The sequence below is a fragment of the Eublepharis macularius genome, chromosome 1 (genome assembly GCF_028583425.1).
Source record: "Eublepharis macularius isolate TG4126 chromosome 1, MPM_Emac_v1.0, whole genome shotgun sequence".
NCBI classification, from domain to species: domain Eukaryota; kingdom Metazoa; phylum Chordata; class Lepidosauria; order Squamata; family Eublepharidae; genus Eublepharis; species Eublepharis macularius.
The window spans coordinates 136186504-136210215 of NC_072790.1; the positions used below are offsets into that span (position 1 = coordinate 136186504).

Genomic DNA, 23712 nt, shown 5'->3' on the forward strand with positions numbered 1-23712 from the left:
TTCATCTTAATTATTGTCATAAAGTCAATTAGCACATCCATTTTTGATTGTACAGTGGTATAAAGGAGGAGTCATGGAGGAGGGGAATCACATTCCTCCCTGCTGGCTCCCACTTACATCTCTACTCTCCCCATTCTCTGGTTCTCCTTACCAAACATTTCCTCGCTTTTTCCTCCTCCCTAGTCCATCTGTCCCAGCTTGCCCCATCCACTTGCCTATCTGCCCAGTCTTCCCTCCGTCTCTTCGCTGTTCACTTTCCTCTTCACTTCTACAGCAGTGGCAGTGACAGGAGAGAAGCAGGCATGCAAGGGAAGCAACTCAGAGATGGCTCTAGCTTCAGTTGTTTTGCCAGTTCTCACCATGTGCAGATATTGATGGTACCATTGGTGGGGAGGGGGAAGGGAGTGTTGTTCCTCCATCAAAAAAAAATTGAGTTTTTCTGCAGATGTGAGGGACCCCCTATATCTTATCTCTGGATTGCCTCGCTGTCTGGATTTTCTTATCTGCATGGCATTCACTGCAGCCATTGGATATAAGGATTGAATGTACTCACTGAAAGCATATTCAGAATATATATAAAGGCAGGACTTGCTGTTGTTATGAAACACAATGCAGAGTTAATAGTAAGATAACTGAATTCTGTGGGAAAATCTCAGGAGGTCATGCTGGTGGTCATAGCTGTATTAAACTCTCTAAACTTTCCTATTTATTTCTCTTGGAAACTTATCTTCGTATCTTAGCTGTACCTCTGAATTTAGCTCTTTTTCTGAAGAATTATACAGTTACACTTAAGACTTTATATTAAGTATATTATACATGAGTATTCTATATAAGTGAATTATTACACTTATCACATTATACTATAGGTATAATGTTATTTGAACAGTTTCATTCATCAGATGATAGGATAAACAGTGGTGGAGGGCTAGCAGCTTTATGATCTGCTTGAGGTTTATTTTTTTAAAAAAATAATCTGTCTGGAAATAATTTTTTAAAAATTTGTATGGAAACAGGATGGTGGACACAGTATTTTCCCACAGGTTGTTAGTATTTGGAACATGAACTAAACTTAGATGATAGATACTGAAGTGTTTGTTTCTCCCCATGTTCTCTCTATGCCTAAAACCATACTTGGCCTTCATAGTTAGCCATCAACATATGCAAGAGCTATGGAAACACAAAAAAATAGTTCCTGTTTGAATGGAAATGATGCATCCATGTAAAACTGGTACTCATTTTACTCCAACTGTGTCCCCATCATGCCCAGTCCTCTTCAAATGGCAGATAGGTGAAGGCAATAGGCAAAGCAATGCAATTCACACATGGCCAGCACACATCGAATCATTTCATATTTGCCGTCTAAGCACTGAGATCTTGCCGCAAAGGAGGGCAGTCTAGTCATCCCATGATCCCCACGGAGCAGCATTTTCAAACCATTTATTTTTCCTGTTACTGTATCATATACACTTAGCACGTAGAACCATGCGAGATTCTCATCCAGCATTAAAACATTCAGGCATCTTTTGCAGGATATAGCAAAGTGACACTGACCTGCAAATAAATTTTGTTTCAGCTTCACATTTCTCTGCACATTCTTGTCTACTGAGAGTTCGGTAGAACTGGGGTTTTTGACCAAGAATCCATGCACCATCAGTCCTCACATAGTTATCAAGTATATCTCCTTGAACTAAAAGAAAATTAGCAATCATGAGACATTTTAAGAAGTGATAAAACAGTCATTAATAAACATCATTTTCTGAATCTGAAGCAACTACTCACCAGCAAATGAACCACCCAGTGGAGGTACAGAGCCAAGGATAATCCCTGCAATTTACCTCACTGTCAGCTCTGTCCCATATCAACCCAAGTGAAACCATTTCAGGAACCAGTAATGTTAGCCATATGATTAAAGGCTCATCCGTATATATATTCTCTAATGTGAACTCAGGTATAAAAAAATGGAAATAATCAAAGACGATTGAGGGAGCATTTGTTTCCCTGAACATTAAGATCATTTTATGTGGGTAGCTGTGTTAGTCTACAGTAGAACTGCAGGATTTGAGTCCAGTAGCACCTTACAGACCGACAAGATTTTCAAGGTATAAGCTTTCAAGAGTCAAATCTCCCTTCTTCAGATACAGGAAGGAGTAGAGATCCATGAGCCTTAAAATCCTAGTTGGGAGGTGGGAGGGGTGAAGCAAAGAAGGGAGTCAGGATTTTAAGGTACAATGCAGAAATTGGCATCTGTAATGAGATATGAATCTTATGTCTCTACTGAGCCCTGGGGCCTTTTCTGGACAATTGTGATGTGTTGAGCCAGTTTCTCGGTGAACTCCTCCAACACATGGTAGGACTATAACATGCTACCTCAACCTTATTTTCAGAGGTTTTCTTGAAAGTTAGAAGTTGTGAATATTTTACCATTCCAAAGACTGTCTGTTTACCATGTTAACAGGTCTTCTAAAAATACATTTGTTGGAATTTCAAAACAGTCATGAGAACTGACCTTACATCATTCAAAAATGTGATGATCGATGCATGGTTAATGCCACAATTAGCACTCCTGCATCTCTTCTTCTCCCTCTTGTAATGTTAATAAACCAAATTGTGTGCATATGGGTCCTAATGTTATGACTTTCTCCACCCTCATTGGCTGTCACTTGTGGGTGGGTGGAGAAATTCACAATGATTTTATAATAATAATAATAATAACATTCGATTTATATACCGCCCTTCAGGACAACTTAATGCCCACTCAGAGCGGTTTACAAAGTGTTATTATTACCCCACAACAATCACCCTGTGAGGTGGGTGGGGCTAAGAGAGCTCAAGAGAACTGTGACTCGCCCAAGGTCACCCAGCTGGCTTTGTGGAGGAGTGGGGAATCAAACCCGGCTCTCCAGATTAGAGTCCCGTGCTCTTAACCACTACACCAAACTGGCATGTTATGTAACATGCTTTGACTTACTCAAGGCTGGTGGTACCATAAAGCAGGATGAAATGCTCCATATCAAGTGGCACTAAAACAAAGCAATTTATTATTATACTTTTACAATCCTGAGGCTACCATTTGGATTTTTTGCATCAATCACCATCTCCACTTATTAAACATTATACAAAAGTGAAACATGATGAGATACATGACAGCTGCTTGCAGTGGTGGCTATACATTGGCTATAATACCAGCCTTTGTAAATAGTGAAAATTCTGTCAGGGCGTAAGAGGAGACAGGCCCTTTTATGGATTACAAATTGGTTAAATTGTTTCAATATCTAGGATTGCCATGTCCCCCTGGGCCGAATCTGGATGGAAACTGCTTGGATCAGGCCCGAATCAGCCTGGAACAGGCTACTGTTGTGCAGGGGAGCAGTCCCCCGCCTAGCAGCAGCCCAATCTGAGGCCTAAATTGGGCCAAATAGGTCCTGAAATGGCCCAGATTGGGCCCAAATTGGCCTGGTATGGGATGCTGCTGTGCAGGGGAGCACTCCTCCGCACCACAGTGGCCCGATCTAGTCCAGATCCAGGCTGTTTCAGGCCCATGGGAACGTGCTGCACAGCCTGGGAGCGTGGCCGTGAGTCCCATGCCTCCTCTGTTGGCCAGGTAAATGGGGTGGGGGGTGGGGGGTGGGAGCGGGGGATCCCCCGCCCCCCAGCAGAGAAGTAGAAGCCAACAAGGGAAACCCTTCCAGAAGAAATCAACTAACCTATGTACAAGCACAAACAATATACGATTTTAACAATTTTTTAACTTTTTTATAATTATATAATATATTATTAAAGTGCAAAGTGCTCCAAGTGTTATGAATAAGTAACCATTCCAATAAATACAATAATAATTACAGTAATAAATACAAAAATAATCAGTCCACAGTCCTTCCAGTCTACAAAAATATCCACAAAAGGTACAATTTTTCACCAGTTCAACTGGTGAGGAAGAAGTTAAACAGGTAAGTAGAACATTTTCTGTCATTTATTCTGGTTCTGTATGGCAACTGCAGAGCTTAATAGAAGTAAATTGACTTTACAGACACTCAGCATACTGCCTAGCATTCTAATAAATCTTCTTACGTATTTTTGGAAAAGTAATCTGCTAGTGTCTAGACAACATCAGATTAAAATTTTAATCTGTTGCTCTGTTCAACCCAGTAAGAGAAAACTTTCAGAAGCAGCAGGCTATTAAAAGGAGAACCATCATATATATGATTGAAATTTTTGATTCTGAGCTTTGAAATGAAAGGAAGGATAGGGGGTAGTCTAATATTTGAGTGAACACTTTGTTTGCATGAGGTTAGTTTGATCAATAGCACCTCCAAATTGAAAGATTTTAAATACAAAAAAAATCTCCTATCTCACATTTATTTGCAGTACAGGATTAGACTGACTCTTGATCTTTTCAGTATAGGGAAAATCCTTACAGATACACAATATTTGACAAGAACAAATAGTCACAGGATATTTGGGTGATTTTTCTGAACTTATTTATGGAACCAGATTCAAAGTCCAGTAAAACTTTTCCATGAATGCAAGAGGCTTTACATCAAGGCAAAGATTTTCAAAGGTGAAAAGCAGCTGTAGCTTCCTGTGGATTTTAGCAGGTTATGTGCATACTCAGCATATTGCAAATGTCATGCCTCTTTTTTCAATTTTATTATAAAAATATATAAATTTATATGTACAACTATATAAATAAATAGAATCATCATATTCTAGTAAGAATCATCATATTCTAGTAAGGGTGAAAATGTAACTCTAAAAATTAAGCACATAGTAAAATCTGGCTGAATGTTATTTAATTTGTGTGTTTGATTCCAGGAATTAATAAATTAATGCCATTGTTCTATTTCTTGCCTATAGTTTTTTTTCTTTTTCTTTTTAAAAAGTACATAACAGCAGTTTTGTTCATTGTCATATACTGTATTTTCCTAAGCCATTAGTGCATATCTGGGAGATTTCCACCACTACTAAGCTATTAAGATTTTTGCTGCTGCTAACGTATTTAGTATCAACTAACATATTTAGCATCAGTATTCTATATTTACTTGATACTAAAAGAGCCAAACTCTTTTGATCTGCTTACGTAGAATCTCACTTATATATTTAAGTATTTTATCCCAATATACTTGGATGACCAAACAATTTCACCATATATGTCTTCTCATTGCATCTCCAATATTTACTAGAAACTGTTAATAATAACAATAATAACAACATTTGATTTATATACCATTCTTCAGGACAACTTAACGCCCACTCAGAGCAATTTACAAAGTATGTCATTATTGGTTGTTGGGGGTTTTCCGGGCTGTATTGCCGTGGTCTTGGCATTGTAGTTCCTGACGTTTCGCCAGCAGCTGTGGCTGGCATCTTCAGAGGTGTAGCACCAAAAGACAGAGATCTCTCAGTGAGAGATCTCTGTCTTTTGGTGCTACACCTCTGAAGATGCCAGCCACAGCTGCTGGCGAAACGTCAGGAACTACAATGCCAAGACCACGGCAATACAGCCCGGAAAACCCCCAACAACCATCGTTCTCCGGCCGTGAAAGCCTTCGACAATATGTCATTATTATCCCCACAACAAACACCCTGAGAGGTGAGTGGGGCTGAGAGAGCTCCTAAAAGCTGTGACTGACCCAAGGTCACCCAGCTGGCTTCAACTGGAGGAGTAGGGAATCAAACCTAGTTCTCCAGATTAGGGTCTAGCGCTCTTAACCGCTTCACCAAACATTCCCACTTATCTGATAGGGTATAGTACCATTGATACAACAACTTAACCCCACTCTCTTTATTCCACATATATACAGGAGAGTATACATTATTTTATGCAACTTGTACCATTCCTGTGTTGTTGACATAGTGACAATCCCCCCCCCCCCCAATTTTCTTTGGTAATACTGGCATTGTCTAATCCATAAAGGCCTATAGATTTTTTTCAGTGGCTTTTTTTGAGTCAGTGATTTGAGAAAAATTAGTTTAAACTTTATGAGCCTCCTATATACTTTTAAACTTCCTATTCAAAACCTGTATAAAGTTTCTTAATTGCTTGTATTGGTATCTAGAGACCTCTTCTGGGCTACGTTTTTCTTGCAGTACATCGGAAAGAATTATCAAGTGGGTACCTCTAAAATGTATCATCTTAGTCAAGCTGTGTCTTATCAATACATAAAAACTGCCTGGCTGCCTGTCCATTCAAAAGTCAGGATGGTTGATAATTGGTTCCTATTGTGACATTAGAGGTGCTATTTGTAGCCTGTATTTATCCCAAAATTTAATCAGTTCAGCCTGTATTAGATTCAACATAAATTCTTCTCTATGTTTACTTATCAAAGCAAGCCTATAGATTTATAAACTAAATCCATAAATTATTTTCCTAAATATGCCTAACAAATCATGGCAATTATAGTCATAAAGATGGGCTTTAGTTGAAGAGAAGGGTGCAACATGCCATCCCTTAATTTCTCTTCTCTGATATTTCTGTCCAAGTTTTCTTCCACTGTTTTCTGTTTCCTCTGATTTTCCATTCCTCAGGATCCTTGACTCTGTCCCTGCTTCCCTAAATACTGCACTAACATTCAAGTTAGGTTTTCAGATCTTGATTATGTTGAAAACTTTGGCTGTTTTTCTGTCTTTTGGGATCTATGTTACTGCCCTGGCTTCCCCAGGTCTTGCACCAATTATTTAGTTATGTTTTCAAAGAGTAGCTAGCTAATTGCCACTTACCTTTGTAAACACATCTTCATCCTTCTTTTTGTTTTCAGACCAGTTAAGCATGGCAGCTACTGCCGCTTCCTGTAATCTTAGGTATGTTGGCCGCTAGGTTTACAAAGAGGACTAAGGACTCGAGTAAGGGATGGGTATAATTGGTGCTAATATCACAAAGGTGCAAATGGCATCCAAAAGGATTACATTCTCCAATGCATTTATTAGGGCCAAATGGTACGAGAGCGGCTTCCTTTCAGATGAAAGGTTGTAAGTTACCTTCTCTCCTCAGCTTTCTAACAATACTTCTCCAGTCCAAGATGACAAAGTATTTTAGAAGGAAATGTGGACAGATAAGGCAGGTGGAATATTACACGGAAATGTTAAAACTTGATGGCCTGACTTTCAGAGCCACCATTCAGGAGTCAGGAGTCGGACTGAGCAACAAGCTAGGGGTAATAATGGAATAACGAGTTTTTAAATTTTTTAAAGGAGTAGAAATAAGTTTGAATTCTGCATGTGTTGTTTATTTGAAAATATATACCCCAAACAAGTTTAATTATTATTCTAACACCTTTAAAAGTTATGATTTTTGTACTTTGTACTTTAATAATCCTTGTAGCAGATCCTTGTAGCTTTATATTTGTTTTTCTTGTTGCCTTCCGTTATTCCTCTTTTTTCTGTATTCCCTTTCTGTTTTAATAAAATTTTAAAAAGTAAATTTTTTTAAAAGGACTGAGCAACAAGCTAAATATGATGATACAGATTCAAAGTGGACAAATCTGTCTCATCATATTATGTTTTTGAAACATACTAAACAGAAAAATCATACTACTGGCACTGAAAGATCTCTGTCTTTTGGTGCTACACCTCTGAAGATGCCAGCCACAGCTGCTGGCGAAATGTCAGGAACTACAATGCCAAGACCACGGCTATACAGCCCGGAAAACCCACAACAACCATCATACTACTGGGTTTCCTTTATTTTAGTTCGGAAATCGTGTAAAGGACAGATAAACACTACTGAGAACTTTTTTCTAGCAAAGAGTTTCTCTTCATTTTTTTTTAATCCCACTTAGTGATATCAAACCCTTTGATGAAATTGGCACAACCAAGATGCCAGCAACAAAATCTTAGTATTGTTATTTGTCATAACCCTAAATATGACAAAAACTTACACAACAGGCGCACATCTCATTAATACATACAAATAAATGATATGTTGCAAATGAAATCATCTCCAGGAGCCACAAAGCAACAGTTGTATAATGGCAAGCTATGGATTAAATGGCAAGCTATAGCTCCAGCTGTATATCTGGACATTTCTTGGCAATTCTGCACTTTACAATTTAAGTTGGGCTCTTACATATTGAGGAATGTCCTGTGAAATCAGTGCATGTCAGAACTATCTGTTAATGCGAAACATTTGCCATCTTATCTGACTATAACGTTTATATAATACTAATAAGAGGGTATTTTGAAGACACTTTGAGTAGTGTTGTGGTTGAAACTAAGTGAGTCTGGCAATGTAAGTTATGTGAATGGGAAAACTTCTGGATGTATATAAAGATTGCCCTGAACTCTTTAGCAGAAGAGTGTGGATACAAAATGCAAAACATACAAAAATTATACAATGTTTTAATCAAGAATACAGACAGTGCAATCCTAAACAGAGTTGACTTCAATGGGCTTAGACTGGAGCAACTCTTCTTAGGATTGCACTGAGAGTGAAGCAGGCAATCTCATAAGAATGACTCATGTGCCTTGAACATTATTATACAGGTCACAGTTTGCAAAGTTTGGCATATCTCAGTAAAAATGGCTTAATTTACATTAAATGTGGCTACAGAACTCCCAAGTCACCCATTAGACCATAGTTCTTGAAACTGCCCAGCCATTTGGAAAATTCAATGTGATTATAGTACAAGTTTTTTAAACCAGAGTGATTTTGGTATCCAGCATTTAACATATATGTCTATGTAAAGACACAAGCTATCACTGTGGTTCAGTCTATTTTAGGTCAATTGGATAAATCCAGCATAAATTGGTCTGACGATTGCAAATTAGTTATAAAAACTTTCTCCATAATCTGTTTCCTTTAAAAAGCAATGTAAAAGAAACCTTACCTGAACAGAGAAATAAAAGTAACACAAAGATATCTTTGCTAGCCCCCATTTTGGGACGGGTAGGTTGTGCACTGAAAGCTCAACGTCTCTTTGGACAGTTGTATTGACAGAGTTAGACAGCATCAAGCAAACAAGATACCCCCAATCAGGTTAATCATTCTCTCAGTACCGTGGCCCTCTAGTCTAAATGTTCAAACAGTACCTTGAATTCAAAATCTTGCAAAATAACCTTTAAATGTTTGTCTTAGATGGTAAGAAAAGGTGAGGGACCTTTCCAGATACGTGTAAGGAGTATAATTCTTAACTTTCCCAGATGAAACAACATTGAGAAGCACAAGAGTGGGACCCATGAGGTTTCATGGGAGGATTTCATCTCCCCATATCCCATCTCTATGCTATTTATTCTTTCCCTCTCTATTAGAAACCCCATAAGTATGTTCCTACTGAGTAGATTCTACACTGTTCAATGTGTCATGTTTAATTACTTATGCTTTGCTTCGGCATTGTTTTAGCTCTATATTGGATTTCTGTACATTTTGCATTTGCGTACCCTATTTTGCTTATTGGATATCCCAGCCATTGATCATATTGACTTACACGGTATAGACCACCTTGAGTCTCAGTGAGAAAGGCTACAAATAACATAAAGTGAGTAAATAAATAAATAAATAAATAAATAACCTCTCCTCTTTTCCTGAATTCTTCTCTTCCTCCCATTCACCAACCAATGTACTTTTATCTGCCCCTCAAGTCTTCATATTTCCCTCTTTCTCTAACCTTAACCCTAGTTCTTCCCCAGACAGCCTCTCCCAGTTTCTTCTCTGCTATTAACCAATCTTTTTCTATTCTCTCCCCCCTTCAGCTTCTCCTTCCTTTCTCCCCTTTCTCAGTTTCCTTGTCTCCCACCTTTTATCCTTTTCAGTCTCCCTGCCCAGCCCATCTCTTACTGACACAAACCAAGGCTTCAAACCCTTTAGTAATGTTGTTGTGGCTGCCTAGCAACTGCCTAAATGGCCCCTGAATTCTTAGAATGTAGTCTCATAAAATCTCAATGTGCGTTCATCTTTTAAAGCTACTGATGTTGCTTCTATTGTTTTAGGATTTTAACTCCTCATTTTTAAAAAAGATTTCAGATTTTTCTGCAAAATATATATATATATATGGGTTTACCTCAGGTTTGTAGACCACCAACCTGGCCCCATTGTATGGCCTTTTATCCACACTCTAGGGCCCAATTCATAATTTGATATAATGATGTCTCTGGCTAAGAAAGAAAATTGCTGATATGCCATGAATCCCTAGTGGCATTATCCCTAGTGGCATTATTACTTAGATAAATTAGGGCTTAGTCTCACAACTAACTCAGCATGTGACTTCCACAGAAAAAACTTAATCCATTCTGACCTGCAGTGGCTTCAGGCTCTGATAAGTTGACTGCATGCATTTGCAGCTATATGCTGAATTGAGCTTTTAGCACAGTACCACTTATCACTCTAAATGTAGATTAACAGTGGTGTACCAAAACCCACATCTAGCACATGGCAGCAGAAATGCATAACCAGTTAACCACAATTAAAAGTGTCTGTAAGTCAGTAGTGGGTAGGTCTTTTGCTAAAACCATACTTTGGCTTCTGCTCACACAACAGTTTTCTTGTATATGCAAGTAGTCCTAAACATACCTAATAGCCTATAGGGTTACCAACTCAGGGTTGGAAAATTCCTGGAGATTTGGGGGGTGGGCCCTGGGGAGGGTGGGGTTTGGGAAGGAGATGGACCTCAGCAGTGTATAATGCCATAGAGTTCACCCTCCAAAGCAGCCATTTTCTCCAAGAGAACTGATCTCTATAATTTGAAAATCAGTTGTAATTCTGAGAGATCAGTCCAAACTCCACCTGGAGGTTGGCAACTCTGATACCTAAGCATAGGCTGCTTCAACGTGGAGATGATTCTACATGGAGCTCACATTGCTGCTGCCGATGCTGAGGCATTCATGATGGCAAAAGTGCATTCACATGGCAGTTTTCTGTACACTGTCCTTGCCTCAGCCCCCTGTGGCTGCCACCCCGCCCCCCATCCATGGCTTTTCCAGACTTCTGGGAAATGGTTTTTAAATGCTATGTGTTTCTTAGCACATTCAAGCACTTATAGACATATTAAATGATGACAAAGTTTTTTGATCCTCAAAATGTCTAAGAGGACTTTTCAAGAGATAGATTTACTATTTCACCAGATGGCTTTTCCAGGCTTTTTAAGAAAAAGAGCAATTGACATATTGCTATAGAGTATTCCACAATGAAAATGGCTAGAGGATGAAAAAAAACCTTGATTAAGAAACAAAAAACATATCCACATAACTGTTTAACTGTTCTCAATAATAAAATATTCCACCTTCAGTTTCCTTCCACCATAAACTTGCACCCATGCTGTCTGTTAGAAGACCAACTTTGAATGTGTACAGTTGACATTTGTAGCACTGAAGCTATAAAAGAATAATGAATCACTCATCCTTTTTTGTTCATTTCTTCTTGGTTCTTGGGTCTCTTGTGTTATTGAAGGATGCTTTCCTTTATAAACAGAAAGGGGCATGCCCTCTTTTGCATGCCGTATACCTTGTCGAAATCCCATCCCCTTTCTGCAACAGTGTTGATTTATTCATGTTTGCCCTCTTGTTTGACATCCTCAGGCTTGCCTAAAGAAGATTTTTTATCTGAGGTAAATGAGAATTGGGGTATTAGCACAATGGTTAAACTATAATCAGCTGCGGGGCACCTTTTAAATAGCAGTTAATCATTGAAGTTCATCTGCTTTAAGATCAGAAACTCAAATTACCATAGCTACTAAAATGATCACCCTAATTTGCTAAATATAGCGTTATTTTAAGTATTATTTAAAGATGACAGGCATCCCTAAAAACTGGAGAAAGTCTCATAAAGACAGTTTCAAGATCATGTACAATACATACCTCTTGATGTTAAAGTTCATGTTTTTCAAGGTTACAGTCCCCAGATGTGGAGGTGACTGGGCAAAAACTGACATGCAGGAAACTGGAGCAATGCCAAGCTTGGGAAACTACATAGAGCAAAGGTGACTTTATGATAACAGTACTGGGAAAGTATTGGATAAATCCAGGGATAGTTTTGAGAACTCGTAGTTTCTTTATTCCTTAATGATTGGGAAAGCAATGCAAATGAAGAAGCTTTTTGAGTGGGAAAAAGAAAATGCACAAAATAAAGAATACTTGAAAGCAGGAGAAAGGAAATTCAGCTTTATTTTACACGATAGAATTGCTCTATGGGTATGGAAGGCATTAATTGATATGGTGACTTGCAGAATACTCAGAGACTATTTTATAGTGTCATTAAACACATTTGTAAGTATGATATAATCTTTTAATGGTATGCTTGTAACCTGTTGGTTTTTAAATGCTGTGAAGTTCTTAGCACATTTACAGCACAATCCTAAATAGAGTTACTCCACTCTAAGCCCATTGATTTGACTGGAGTAACTCTGCTAGGATTGCACTGTTAGACACTTTTAGACATTAAATGATGACAATTCCATGTTTTTTGGTCTTCAAAAAGTCTATGAGGGCTTCTCAAGAGATAGGATTACTATTTCACCTGACAAATTCATTATTTGCAACATGTACTTAATACTTTCTCCTCACAAATGACAAAGCTGATGCAGTATATTAATAAGTGTAATAATTGCTTGTTGTAAAACAGTTATGGGAATTAAAATGCTGTTACTTTTAACAGAGCTTTATGTTGTAGTTCCCTTTTGCTTTGATGCATTCTGTCCCAAAAAATGGAAGACAGACCTTGTATTTACAAGATTGTAAAGTAGATAGGATTCTAGTTCAGAAAGTTACACATACCAGTCATCAAGGCAAGAAATGAAAAGGAAACACAGAGAAAGTGCATATTTGTAGGGATCCTTGAACGTGTAGACATCTACATACCATAATTAAAAAAACTAAAGGGGAAACATGTTCTTATAACAGATGAGTAAAATAATTTGGTTCTGTTCTAAAAGTATGAATGGTGAGTGGAATGATACCATTCCAGCGTTCCAAAATTCAAGTGTGGGTTTCAGCCATGTGCAAAGTCCCGTTAGACACTAATCTCTCATTTGTTGGAGGTCTGCCAACCTTGCAGTGGGGCACAACTTAGTTGCAATCTGGCTAGGGAAGAATTAACTCCTTAGAAAAGGAGTAATGGGGCAAACACTGAGATAAGAGATGTAACAAGGACAGAACCTACTTTAATATTATTAATTTTAATACCACTATACCTTGGGGAAGGCAATGGCAAACCACCCCATAACAAAAAATTTGCAAAGAAAACGTCATGATGCGACGTCCCCCCATGGGTCAGTAATGACTCAGTGCTTGCACACCTTTACCTTTACCACTATACCTAAAGAGCATGCAAACTAGTGAATGCTAGAGTGGTAGAGCATAATTGCTGTCATTAAGAAGGAAAGGATTATCATAAACTTGACATTGATGAAGAGCAGCATGTTGTGATGTTGCAACAGGCAAATACAGAGCTATTGAATGAACAGTGGTGCCTAGCATAGGCACTATGTTATGAGATAATCAACTCATACTGAGCAGTGAGTTGGCTCAACAGTACAGCAGTACAGCTCCAGCCACCCTGTTTTCACAACTCCACACAATGTCCAGTGGTAAAGATGCATGGCTTACTTCCTTCTGCTGTCACACTGCCATGGCAGCAGAATGGTATATTTAGCACATATCACTAGTTGCCTTTGGAATTAATTCACATTTGCATTCTGCCCTGGCATGTAGCATAGACAGGGCAGAATGCAAAAGTTATTCCTGGTGGTCAAGATCCAGCCAGCGTTAGGCAGCTTTAAGTCCCATTGATTTCAATTCTGGCATTAATTTATTATACGTATAAGCCATTTTTAACTGTCTTTCTCCTGCAAAAGACAGAAAGTGGGTTACCATGTGTGATAGACCGCACTTGAAAGCAAGTTTCCTAAGTACAACAGAGAGCTGGGAGGGAAAGAGATAACTCTTGCTTGGCATGAAGCACTTGACTGACAGGCTGCTCCCTCCTCTCTGGTTGGTCAGCTAGATCCCAGCTGGAGGGCTGACAGTAGGTTTCTGATAGGATTGTTCAGAGAGAGTGAGGATTGTTCAAAGAGAGTTTGTGAGTGAGTTTGACAGGGAAGATCAGACACGTTCCCCTCAGGAGAAAGGGAGGAGGAACCTTTTGCCTTAAATGTAACTTCACTGTCTTTAAGAAGAATTCTATTTAAGAATTCTTAGTATAAGTGTCAGCATAAGCTGAAGCTCACTTGATACAGACACCATAGAACTGGGAGTGTGTTTTGGCAAGAGTGATTGGATAGTAGGTGGACACTCCCTTTCAAGCCAAAAGAGGAAGGATTGTATATCTTCTTAGGGGAAGATTGATTCCTACCCAGTTTCTAAGGGGGGGTTGGCTCTGAGGAGGACCCCAGGGTCTGTTGTGAAGGGGAAACAGTTTTATACTAACTCCAAGAAACCTGAGTTGCCATAGGAAACTCTGTGAAGAAACATTGTTGCTGTAACTAAAGTATTAAGTAAAACATTTCTCTCTGCTAAGAACCAAAAATATAAGAAACTAAGCGTCAAGGAAACTATTTTGCCTGTTACTCAAAGTGTATTCTGTACTACCCACAAAATTTTATCTCAGCACTCTCATTCCATGACTACTCTTATTCAATCCCTTCCTGTTAAATAAAGTTATTTCTTTTTGGAACATGATACAGTTTCCAGTGCTATTTCCAACAAAAAGAAAGAGGGCTTCTGCTTCTCCCCATCAAGTTCCTGGGCTGGGCTAAAAAAAGCCAAAATTATATGTGACTGTCAGGATGGGACAAACAGACTTTCAAACCACAAAGATTAACATGCAACTTGGGACTGCTCAGCCAAAGCAGACAAAGTGAATTTTGGCGGGAAAATCTACTTCACAGCGGGAGAGTGATTTTTAAAATCTATCAGAATAAAACAAACAATTAAAACCTACATATATCACAGATTAAAATAATTTAAGATGACCAGAAAAACTTTTACTACTAGAAGGCCGTCTAAATGATTTGATCTTGCACTGCCATTGAAATGTTAATACTGTGGAAGCCTTCTTGACCTGCACAGGAGCAATACTGAGAAACAAGCAGATGCTGGTCTAATCTGAGGTAGATTCAAAAGGATGGCAAGCAAATTCAAAGCAGAAACCAGGAAGACCAAAAAAAAAAAAGACCAGAAGGATCTAGAGTGAAACAAACAAACAATCATTTAATGCTTCAGAATCAAGTAAAAAAGAATCAAGAGAAAAAATTAAACCTGTCATTAGTAATAGACAATGTACTTGAAGGTCACCTGAATAAGCACAATCTTACGATAAAAACAGGAAAACCACAGGAGGATTTACAATTACTCATGAGCCAAACAGAAGTTTCTTGTGATCCTGGAGGTGGCTTGTTTGAACATACATATGTTTGGGTAGGGGTGCCAGGTCCCCATGGGTCAAACTAGAGGGCAGGGGACAGTGGGTACATATCCCTCTGCGCCCACCTGTTGAGCCAGAAAATTATGTAATTTTCCAGTGCGACACAGAAGCTATGGGTTATGCTGGGGAGTGATTTGCTAAAATTTTCCTCCAAACTTAGTGTTTGGGAGCAATTTTTAGTGAATTGCTCCCCCACTGTGACCTGTATCTTCTACATCATGCCAGAAAATGTGTGTGTGCCTCCCTGCAAGTGCCTTCTCCCCTGCCTGCCTGGTGATCAGGGTCAGAAGGCAGGGGCAGAGAATCCCCACCCCCAACGAGAGTATGCCATCCCTATGTCTGAGCTAAACTCCTGACAGATGTGGCAAGCAACCCTGATGGCAGCATTCTTCAACTTCAGTAGGATGTAATTTGGCAGAAGTTTGTATTCAGATAACAATTTCTTATTAAATAACTTGCTAGGGAATGGGCAACATTTGAGCTTTTGACCTGTACTGGCTAACAGTGCAATCCTTTACACAGCGCTGGATCTAGGGTCGCCCGTGTCTGGGGCAACCCTAGGCTGACCACCTCACGTGCACTCGCAGTGTGCGTGCGCTCCCCGTGCTGCATTATGTCACTTCGGTGACATCATCACATAGGGCAGAACAGCGGGGGCAGCATGCAGGGCTGGGAAGCCACCTGCGCCATTTGCCTCCCCTCAGGCGAATGGCGCGGGCAGCCTCGCAGCCCCCCGTGCTGCTTTCGCCTGCCCCGCAGGACAGGGGGTGGCCAGCTTGCTGTGCACCCCCTGCCCTGCAGGGCAGGCAAAAGGCAGCGCGGCCACCTGCGCCATTCACCTGCCCCGCAGGACAGGGGGCGGCCGGCCACCCCCTGTCCTGCAGGGCAGGCAAATGGCATGGGCGGCCCTGCAGCCCCCGCGCTGCCTTTTGCCTGCCCTGCAGGACAGGGAGTGCGTGGCAAGCCGGCTGCCCCCTGTCCTGCAGGGCAGATGAAAGGCAGCGCAGGGGGCTGCGAGGCTGCCCGTGCTGCTGCCTGCGCCCTCTGGCAGCTGGCAGCTGCTCCCGGTGCCCCCTCCCTGGTGGCGCCAGGGGCAGACTACCCCCCCTGCCCCCTCGATCTGGCCTTGCCTATACAGTTATCCTTTCTAAGCCCATTGACTTAAATTAATTTAGAAGGGTGTACCACTGCTTAGAATTGTGCTCTGACTCATTTCCCTTAGGCAAACCATGATTCCTCAGTCATGTTTCTATACCTGCATTATGGGCATAATAGTGAGAGATGCCGGACTTATCATTATGTACCAATACATTGTGTTAGAAAAACCAATGCTATTATTGCATTGATATTATTCATTCAAAATTAACTGGCTAAAATCCAAGAGCTATTTTGTTTGCATAAACTAACAGCAAAGATTTCAAGATACACAAATGAGTAGATCAACAAATGAGAATTTAGAATGCCAAGAAGGGACCTGTAAGGACTTCTGGAAGGCATCTCATTTCCCCTTCCCCACCATGTTCACTTTCAGTTCTCACCTTTCACTGTCCCCCCATCTTCATCTTGCCCCTCTCCCAGAAGCTTCTCCCCTATGGCCCAGTTGTGTGGTGCCAATAGAACCAGGCCCAGTTTCATGGTAAGGAACCTGCAAGGACTTGCAAGGGGTATTTCACTTTCCTTTGTATCCTCTTCCCCATTGTATTTCCTCTTTACCTCCATCTAGCACAAGGGTGGCCAAACTTGCTTAATGTAAGAGCCACATAGAATAAATGTCAGATGTTTGAGAGCCGAAAGACACGATGCATTGAAGTGACTTCAGATGAGAAGGTGGGTGTGGGGGAGTGTCTTGAAAGTGACATCACAGAAAGGGGTGGGGTTTTGGTGCAGTATGCTGGAAGTGACATCATTGGAAGGGATGGAGCTTAGGGAGAGCCGTCACCTGACCTTTGACTTCGAAGTGACATCACAAAAGTGACATCACATCCTTGCTTGGCTTCACCCCCCAAGTCCCCAGATATTTTCCGAGTCAGACCTGGCAACCCCTACATTTTTATTGAAAATATGAAAGTCATGGAAAGAAAGAAGGAAAAAAGGGAAAGGGAGGAAAGACATGGAAAGAAAGGAGGGAAGGGAGGGAAATAAACTAGACTAAAATAAAATGTATGGCCATGGTGATACTCAGAGACCTCCGGGAGCCGCACAATATGTCTAGAAGAGCCACATTTGGCTCCCGAGCCGCAGTTTGGCCACGCCTGATCTAGCAGCTTCCATATATCCCCTCCTTCAAACTCACAAAACAATTTATCTTTTATCTGCCTCCTGTCTTTATCTATATTAATTTACTTCATTTATTCCCTGCCTTTTTCCACAAAGCAGCTTACAACATTCATCTCCTCCATATTACCTTCACAAAACCGTGAGAAGTGAGTTAGTCTGAGTATGTGTTACTGGATCAAAGTCATCCAAGTGAGCTTCCTCAGCAGAGTGGTGATTTGACCTGAGTCTCCCAGTTATCCACTTCTGAAACTGTAATCACTATACCACACTGGGAGCGGGGGGGGGGGGGGTTGGGCAGGGGGAGAGGGCTGCTGTTGAACACTAGCAAGCAGCCAGGCCTGGGTGAGTCATGCAAGCAATGTGGTATCAAGTTGTCCAATGGGTGTTGCTGGGCCTGGCTTCTTTGAATCATCCCTCAAAAGCTGAAACAGCCCTGGAAAAAGCCTTGCCCTTCCCCCTGCCTTTTACTAACAGAAACCAAGCTAAATACTGACTATACTGGAATTCTAGTGGGGGGGGGGTGCCTCTGAGTTTTGTAGCTATTTATTTTGAGGCAATGGCAGCTTTTAAGACTTTGTTTGCATATTCCACGGAAAAGTGTAATGAGATAGCAGCCGACGTGCCTGCTTTCTCCGCTTTCAGCAATGACTCCTCCAGAGAGGAGTGGTAGACCATAGAGTATTTAGAGATGAAACGGGCTAAATTGTCTTTACATATGTCATCCCTATCAGAATATTACAGGTTACAACAGATCCCCAGGGGGCTACGTATTAACAAGCCCCCGGGAATGTTTGCAGACAATGAAAACTTTAAAACTCGATGGGCTGCAATACTCAATAAGTGCAGTATGGATTTAATTATTTTGACAGTCAAGACTTGTAAGGAGGAGCTGGAGACAATAAACAATGAGATCAGCAGGACACAAGATAAATTAAAAAGTATTACTGTTCAGACAGAGTTTGATAGTAAATTAGAGGACTTGAAACGTCAAGTAACGGCCCTGGAGGATAAAATTAGAGAATCTAAGTTAAAGAAGTTCAAACGGGATAACCAGGACTACATGTCCGGTCATGTATATGCATGGTGGGACAACCTTGAGTCCACACGCAAACGGGTCTCCTGGGCTAAACCCCTTGAGGAGTCCAATTGGGAGACATCAGATCTGTCAGATATGGAAGCATCGGGAGATGAAGCGAGCAGTTCTAAATCACTTAGAAGTAGGATCGTCCCTCCCAGACCCAAATCACAGAGACCTTTTTTAGACAAGCCCCCTTACTACAGGGGAAGGAAAAAGATTTAGTGTTGAATTTGTCTAAACGCTCTATTACTTCTGAAGAGATGCGTGTATTGAATTTGGGTTTAAGCTTTGTTCCCACTCCACATTATGACTCATTTCAGACTCATATTGATTTATTTAAATTGATCTGTTTGATTAAACTCAGATATTTTTTTGCTGGCAAATCAGAATCCTCTCGCTGTTCATTTGGATTAAAAAGTCACTCCTCCTTCATTCCTACAATTACTGAACCAATGATAGAGGTCTTTGAAAGGGCGGTGATATGGAACATTCAAAATGTGGAGGCTTGTAATAACAAAGGTTGGCATAATTTTTCAAAACAAGATTGGGAGATTTTGCGTTCACTTGATCAGGATCCCACTATCACAATAAAACCTGCTGATAAAGGTGGTGGGATCGTGATCCTTGACACTGAAGTTTACATTAGGGAAGTTGAATGCCAATTATCAGATGAGTCCAGTTATACCAAAATATCCCACGATCCCACACCTCGCATTGAATATTTAATTAAAATAGTACTCAATGAGGCATTGGCACTGGGTGAAATTGACGATTTAATACACAGATCTTTGATCAGCCCCTCCCCTCGAATCCCAGTTATATACGTACTACCCAAGGTACATAAAAACGTGTTCCCTCCGCCTGGCCATCCCATCATCTCAGGAAGCAACTCTATATTAGAGCCTTTGGCCATTTATTTAGATCACTTTTTACAGCCCCTTGTTAGAAAGACCAGAGCCTTTATACGAGACTCTGCAGATTTCATTTAACACGTTGAAGGGATAGGCATTGGTGAGGATTCCATTTTGGTAACCATGGATGTTACATCGTTGTATACATCCATCCCCCATGATCTGGCCAGATTGGTTGTAGAGCAGGCATTTAGATCGCGCAACAGCCAGAAACCTTCCACTGAGTTCCTGCTACAACTTTATGATATTGTAGTAGAAAAGAACTACTTTTGTTTTGCTGACCAGTTTTATTTTCAAATTAAGGGGGTGGCCATGGGCTGTGCCACAGCCCCCAGCGTGGCCAATTTAGTAATGTCATATTTGGAGGAACGTTTTCTATTTAATCCTTCAATGAATCCTTTTTATGATATTATACCAGTTTACTATCGTTTCATTGATGATTGTTTTCTTATTCTGAACAAGGCAGAGTGTCTTAATGATTTTGGGGCGTGGGTGAATTCCATTGATACCCATATCAAATTTACATGGGATGCTAGTAAGGTCTGCATTAATTTTTTGGATCTAGTGATTTATAGATGTGAAGGCAATACCTTAGGGGTTAGACCCTTCCGGAAACAAACAGACCGGAATTCATATTTATTTTTTGGCTCTCACCATCCCAGGCATTTATGCAACAACATCCCCTTTGGCCAATTGCTACGGATCAAGCGTAATTCTACTGATCCATATGATTGGGATAGGGGAGCTCAAGGCATGTTGTCTGCTTTCAAAAATCGTGGCTATCCAGATTATTTATTGTACAATGCGTATGAGCGGGCTAGGAACACTCAAAGAAGGGACCTTTTCGTTCCAAAAGAGAGGGAGAGACAGGACAAGTTGTTTTGGACACTGGAATACACATCCTATTCACATAGGATTAGGAGAGTGATTTTGCAACATTGGCATTTACTATGGGATATTCCAGGATGTGGAACTCCACCATTGATTGGGTGGAAAAGAACAAAAAATTTAAAGGACCTTTTGATCCATTCTGATTTGCGTCCAACCGCAGGAGATTCCCGCTCACCGGTTGGTCACTTTAGATGTGGCAGGTGTCGTTTATGTCCCTGGGCAATTACAGGACAAAATATCCAGATACCAGGTACGAATGCGGTTGTATGTTCACGCCTCTTTACTAACTGCAAATCAGAGGGTGTAGTTTATTTGATTGTATGCCCATGCAATCTTTTATATGTGGGCAGTACCACCAGAGTCCTCAAGATCACATTTCGCGAATCAGGACTAAAGTTCTAGAGGCTCCTTTAGTCGATCATTTCATTAGTAAAAATCACAAGGAGGATGACTTCCACTTTACCATTTTATTTTCAGCACAAAACTTACCTGAGTGTAATCACAAGAGGATTCTCTTGCAGAAAGAGTTGATGTGGATTCACAGGTTGCATTCGTTAAAACCCTCAGGGCTGAACCTTGACATCAATTTTACTTGTTTTCTATGAGATGTACCTTTAAAGACATCTGCAGATCTTGATTGTTACCTCCTTAATTTGGGAAACGGGTACAGCTGGGATTGCCTTAGTTGCCGTTTGATTAACTTGTTGACTGTTTGACTGAAACGAAAACATTTTCACTGTAGCTCTGTGAATATTTTGTGAAACTTTGTAAGTATGCGTTTCATTTACTATATGTATGCTTTTATTTCATTTTGTAGAAATGGAGTTTATCCATATGCTCTTGTTTGTATTTGGTCTGTTTGTAGTTTCATTCATTTGTTGACTCTTGGACTTATGTGACAGATTTTTTCACTGTGGAAACTTTGTAAGTATGTTCTTTACTCAGTGGGTACATTTACCACTTTATGCTTTGGAGATTGTATTTTCCATATGCTCTTGGTCTGTTTTACAGTTTGTTTATTGGAAACCGCAGATAACTGTCCCGGAGGAAGTGAATCCATGAAACAACAGGTAGCATTTGCCGGTCCTGCTTGTTGGATGGATTCTCCGGTGTGCCACACAGGCGCCTTTAGCCCCTTGTCATACGAACCTAACGGCGTTTACTTCTTTCTGACTTCAATTGGCTTTAACTATTGCCTAACCAAGACGGTTTGGACTTGTGGGGTGTACCTTTATTATTCATTTGACTGCAGCAGAGTGAGGCTACACTCCGGCATTGTTTACTTATGTGACTATATTTGATTTGGATGTAACTATTGCCACTGTGCCCTTTGTTATTGTGTCTCATTACAATAATTATTGTTTCTGCACCTCACGTGTAATTTTCTACTTGGTGTTTACCGTTTCTAGTAGTGGGGGTGCCTCTGAGTTTTGTAGCTATACTGGAATACTGGCTGAACTGTTATGGTTGCTTAGCAAGAGCCACTGAGGTCATCTGGTTAAAGCTACAGGTACTCCTTTTATCATGTTGAGTTTTAAAAAATCCTCCAATGTATTTTTTTTAGATTTCAGATTTTTCAAGTATGTAGAAAGATCTGTCCATTCATGGCTCCAGTCTCCAGATTTAAGTATCCAAGATCAGGGCCACTTGGCTATTAGTATATAAGTTATTATTACATTTTTAGAAGGCATATAATTACTATATTTGACTCAGCACAACCGTATTATTATTATTGTGGTTTATATTAAAAATAATATTAGTCACTCCATGTGTAATGTGGATTAATTACTTTTGAAATTTGTATTAAGACACTGTCATTATAGCTACACTTTTAGGGATGCCAGACCCCTGCCCCCACACCCCACCCCCACTTACCTGGCCAGCGGGGGGGGGCGCACCTTCCATGCATGCTCCCCTGCAGTGCTGCGCGCTCCCATGTGCAGCAGCCACCTGGATCGCGCCTGTTTTGGCCCGGATCAGGGCCAAAACATAATGTAGAGGAGTATGTAACTGTAGTGATAGCTGTGCTTCGGGAAATTCAGTATATCATATTTGTTATTTCTAAACTCAATATTTGATTTTTTAAAAGAGAAACACTGGTAGGCCACTTCTCTCTTTGTAAACAACAAACAAACAAACAAAAATAATTCACCTAGTCGCAGTTTAACGAATGTCACTGGGCTGAAACAGTAGTACTCAGAAACTACTATATGGATCCAGATGCAAGCTGTGATATTTTTTTTAAAAAAAAACTCTTTGCCTTCTACCCTTGAAACTCTTGATTTGCCTCATGGTAAGTTTTTCATTCCTTTTCCAGCAAGCAAAGAAATAATTTAAATTCACTGACGAAACAACATTGGTTTTTCCTTCTCCCCAACCAAAGCAGTACTATAAATGATGACCTTTAGTGGTTAAAAGTATGTAGAAGAAAGCCATTCCAATCTGCAATTTAAAAGATGTAATCAAGAGAAAATGAATGGGTATAACTTTTCATTTGCACTGAGGTCTGCCACTTAGGGGTGGAATGCCACTATTTCTCTCATTGCCTCTACCTTTGAACAAAGAAAGCACTTTTAATCTGACCTTTCTGTTCCCTGGTTTTGGTTGCTGGCCAGGCTTGCTGTTCTTTTGTTCCTTTATCTCATTCTATTTCAAGTAATGGAAAGAAAGCTATCCAACTGAAATTAAGATGCTGTTAAAGAGTACAGAAGGAAGTCGGACTTTTGAGTCCCACTTTACAATAAATGCACAGCAGTTTGGGTGCTCAGTCACACATCAAAGCAAGTCAACTTAAATATTTTTCCCAGTTATGGATTTGTGTGATTTACACACATATATCTATCTATCATGAGCTAATGAGTTATGGGTAATATTTGCATCATATCCTCCAGAGTTCTCAAATGACAGATTGCATTTATGTTTACCATAGTTATCATTCAATCAAACACAGGATATGTAGCAACAAGAATTTGTTTGTTTGTTTGTTTGTTTGTTTGTGTGTGTGTGTGTGTGTGTGTGTGTGTGTGTGTGTATGTCATTCATAGTCCACGTTTCTCACTGAGACTCAAAGTGGATTATGTAGTGTAAGATTAGTACAATCAATATTGTACTACTGATGGGCAAATTGGAAGACTGTGGAGTAGACTATAGGACAGTTCGGTGGATAGGGAACTGGTTGGAGGACCGCACTCAAAGAGTGGTGGTCAACG

General features: G+C 40.2%; 1 protein-coding gene across 2 annotated transcripts in view; it reads right to left on the bottom strand.

Annotated features, from left to right (window-relative positions):
- PLG (plasminogen) overlaps positions 1-8917 on the bottom strand; it is a 50681-nt gene extending 41764 nt beyond the window's left edge. For both annotated transcript variants that reach the window (XM_054970156.1, XM_054970148.1), the window contains exons 1-2: positions 8823-8917; positions 1552-1687 (exon numbers count right to left, since the gene is read on the bottom strand). In XM_054970156.1, coding sequence (XP_054826131.1) covers positions 1552-1687; positions 8823-8871 — 185 coding nt within the window. In that variant the 5' untranslated portion in view covers positions 8872-8917. The remainder of the gene's footprint in view (positions 1-1551; positions 1688-8822) is intronic.
- Positions 8918-23712: the final 14795 nt, after the last annotated feature.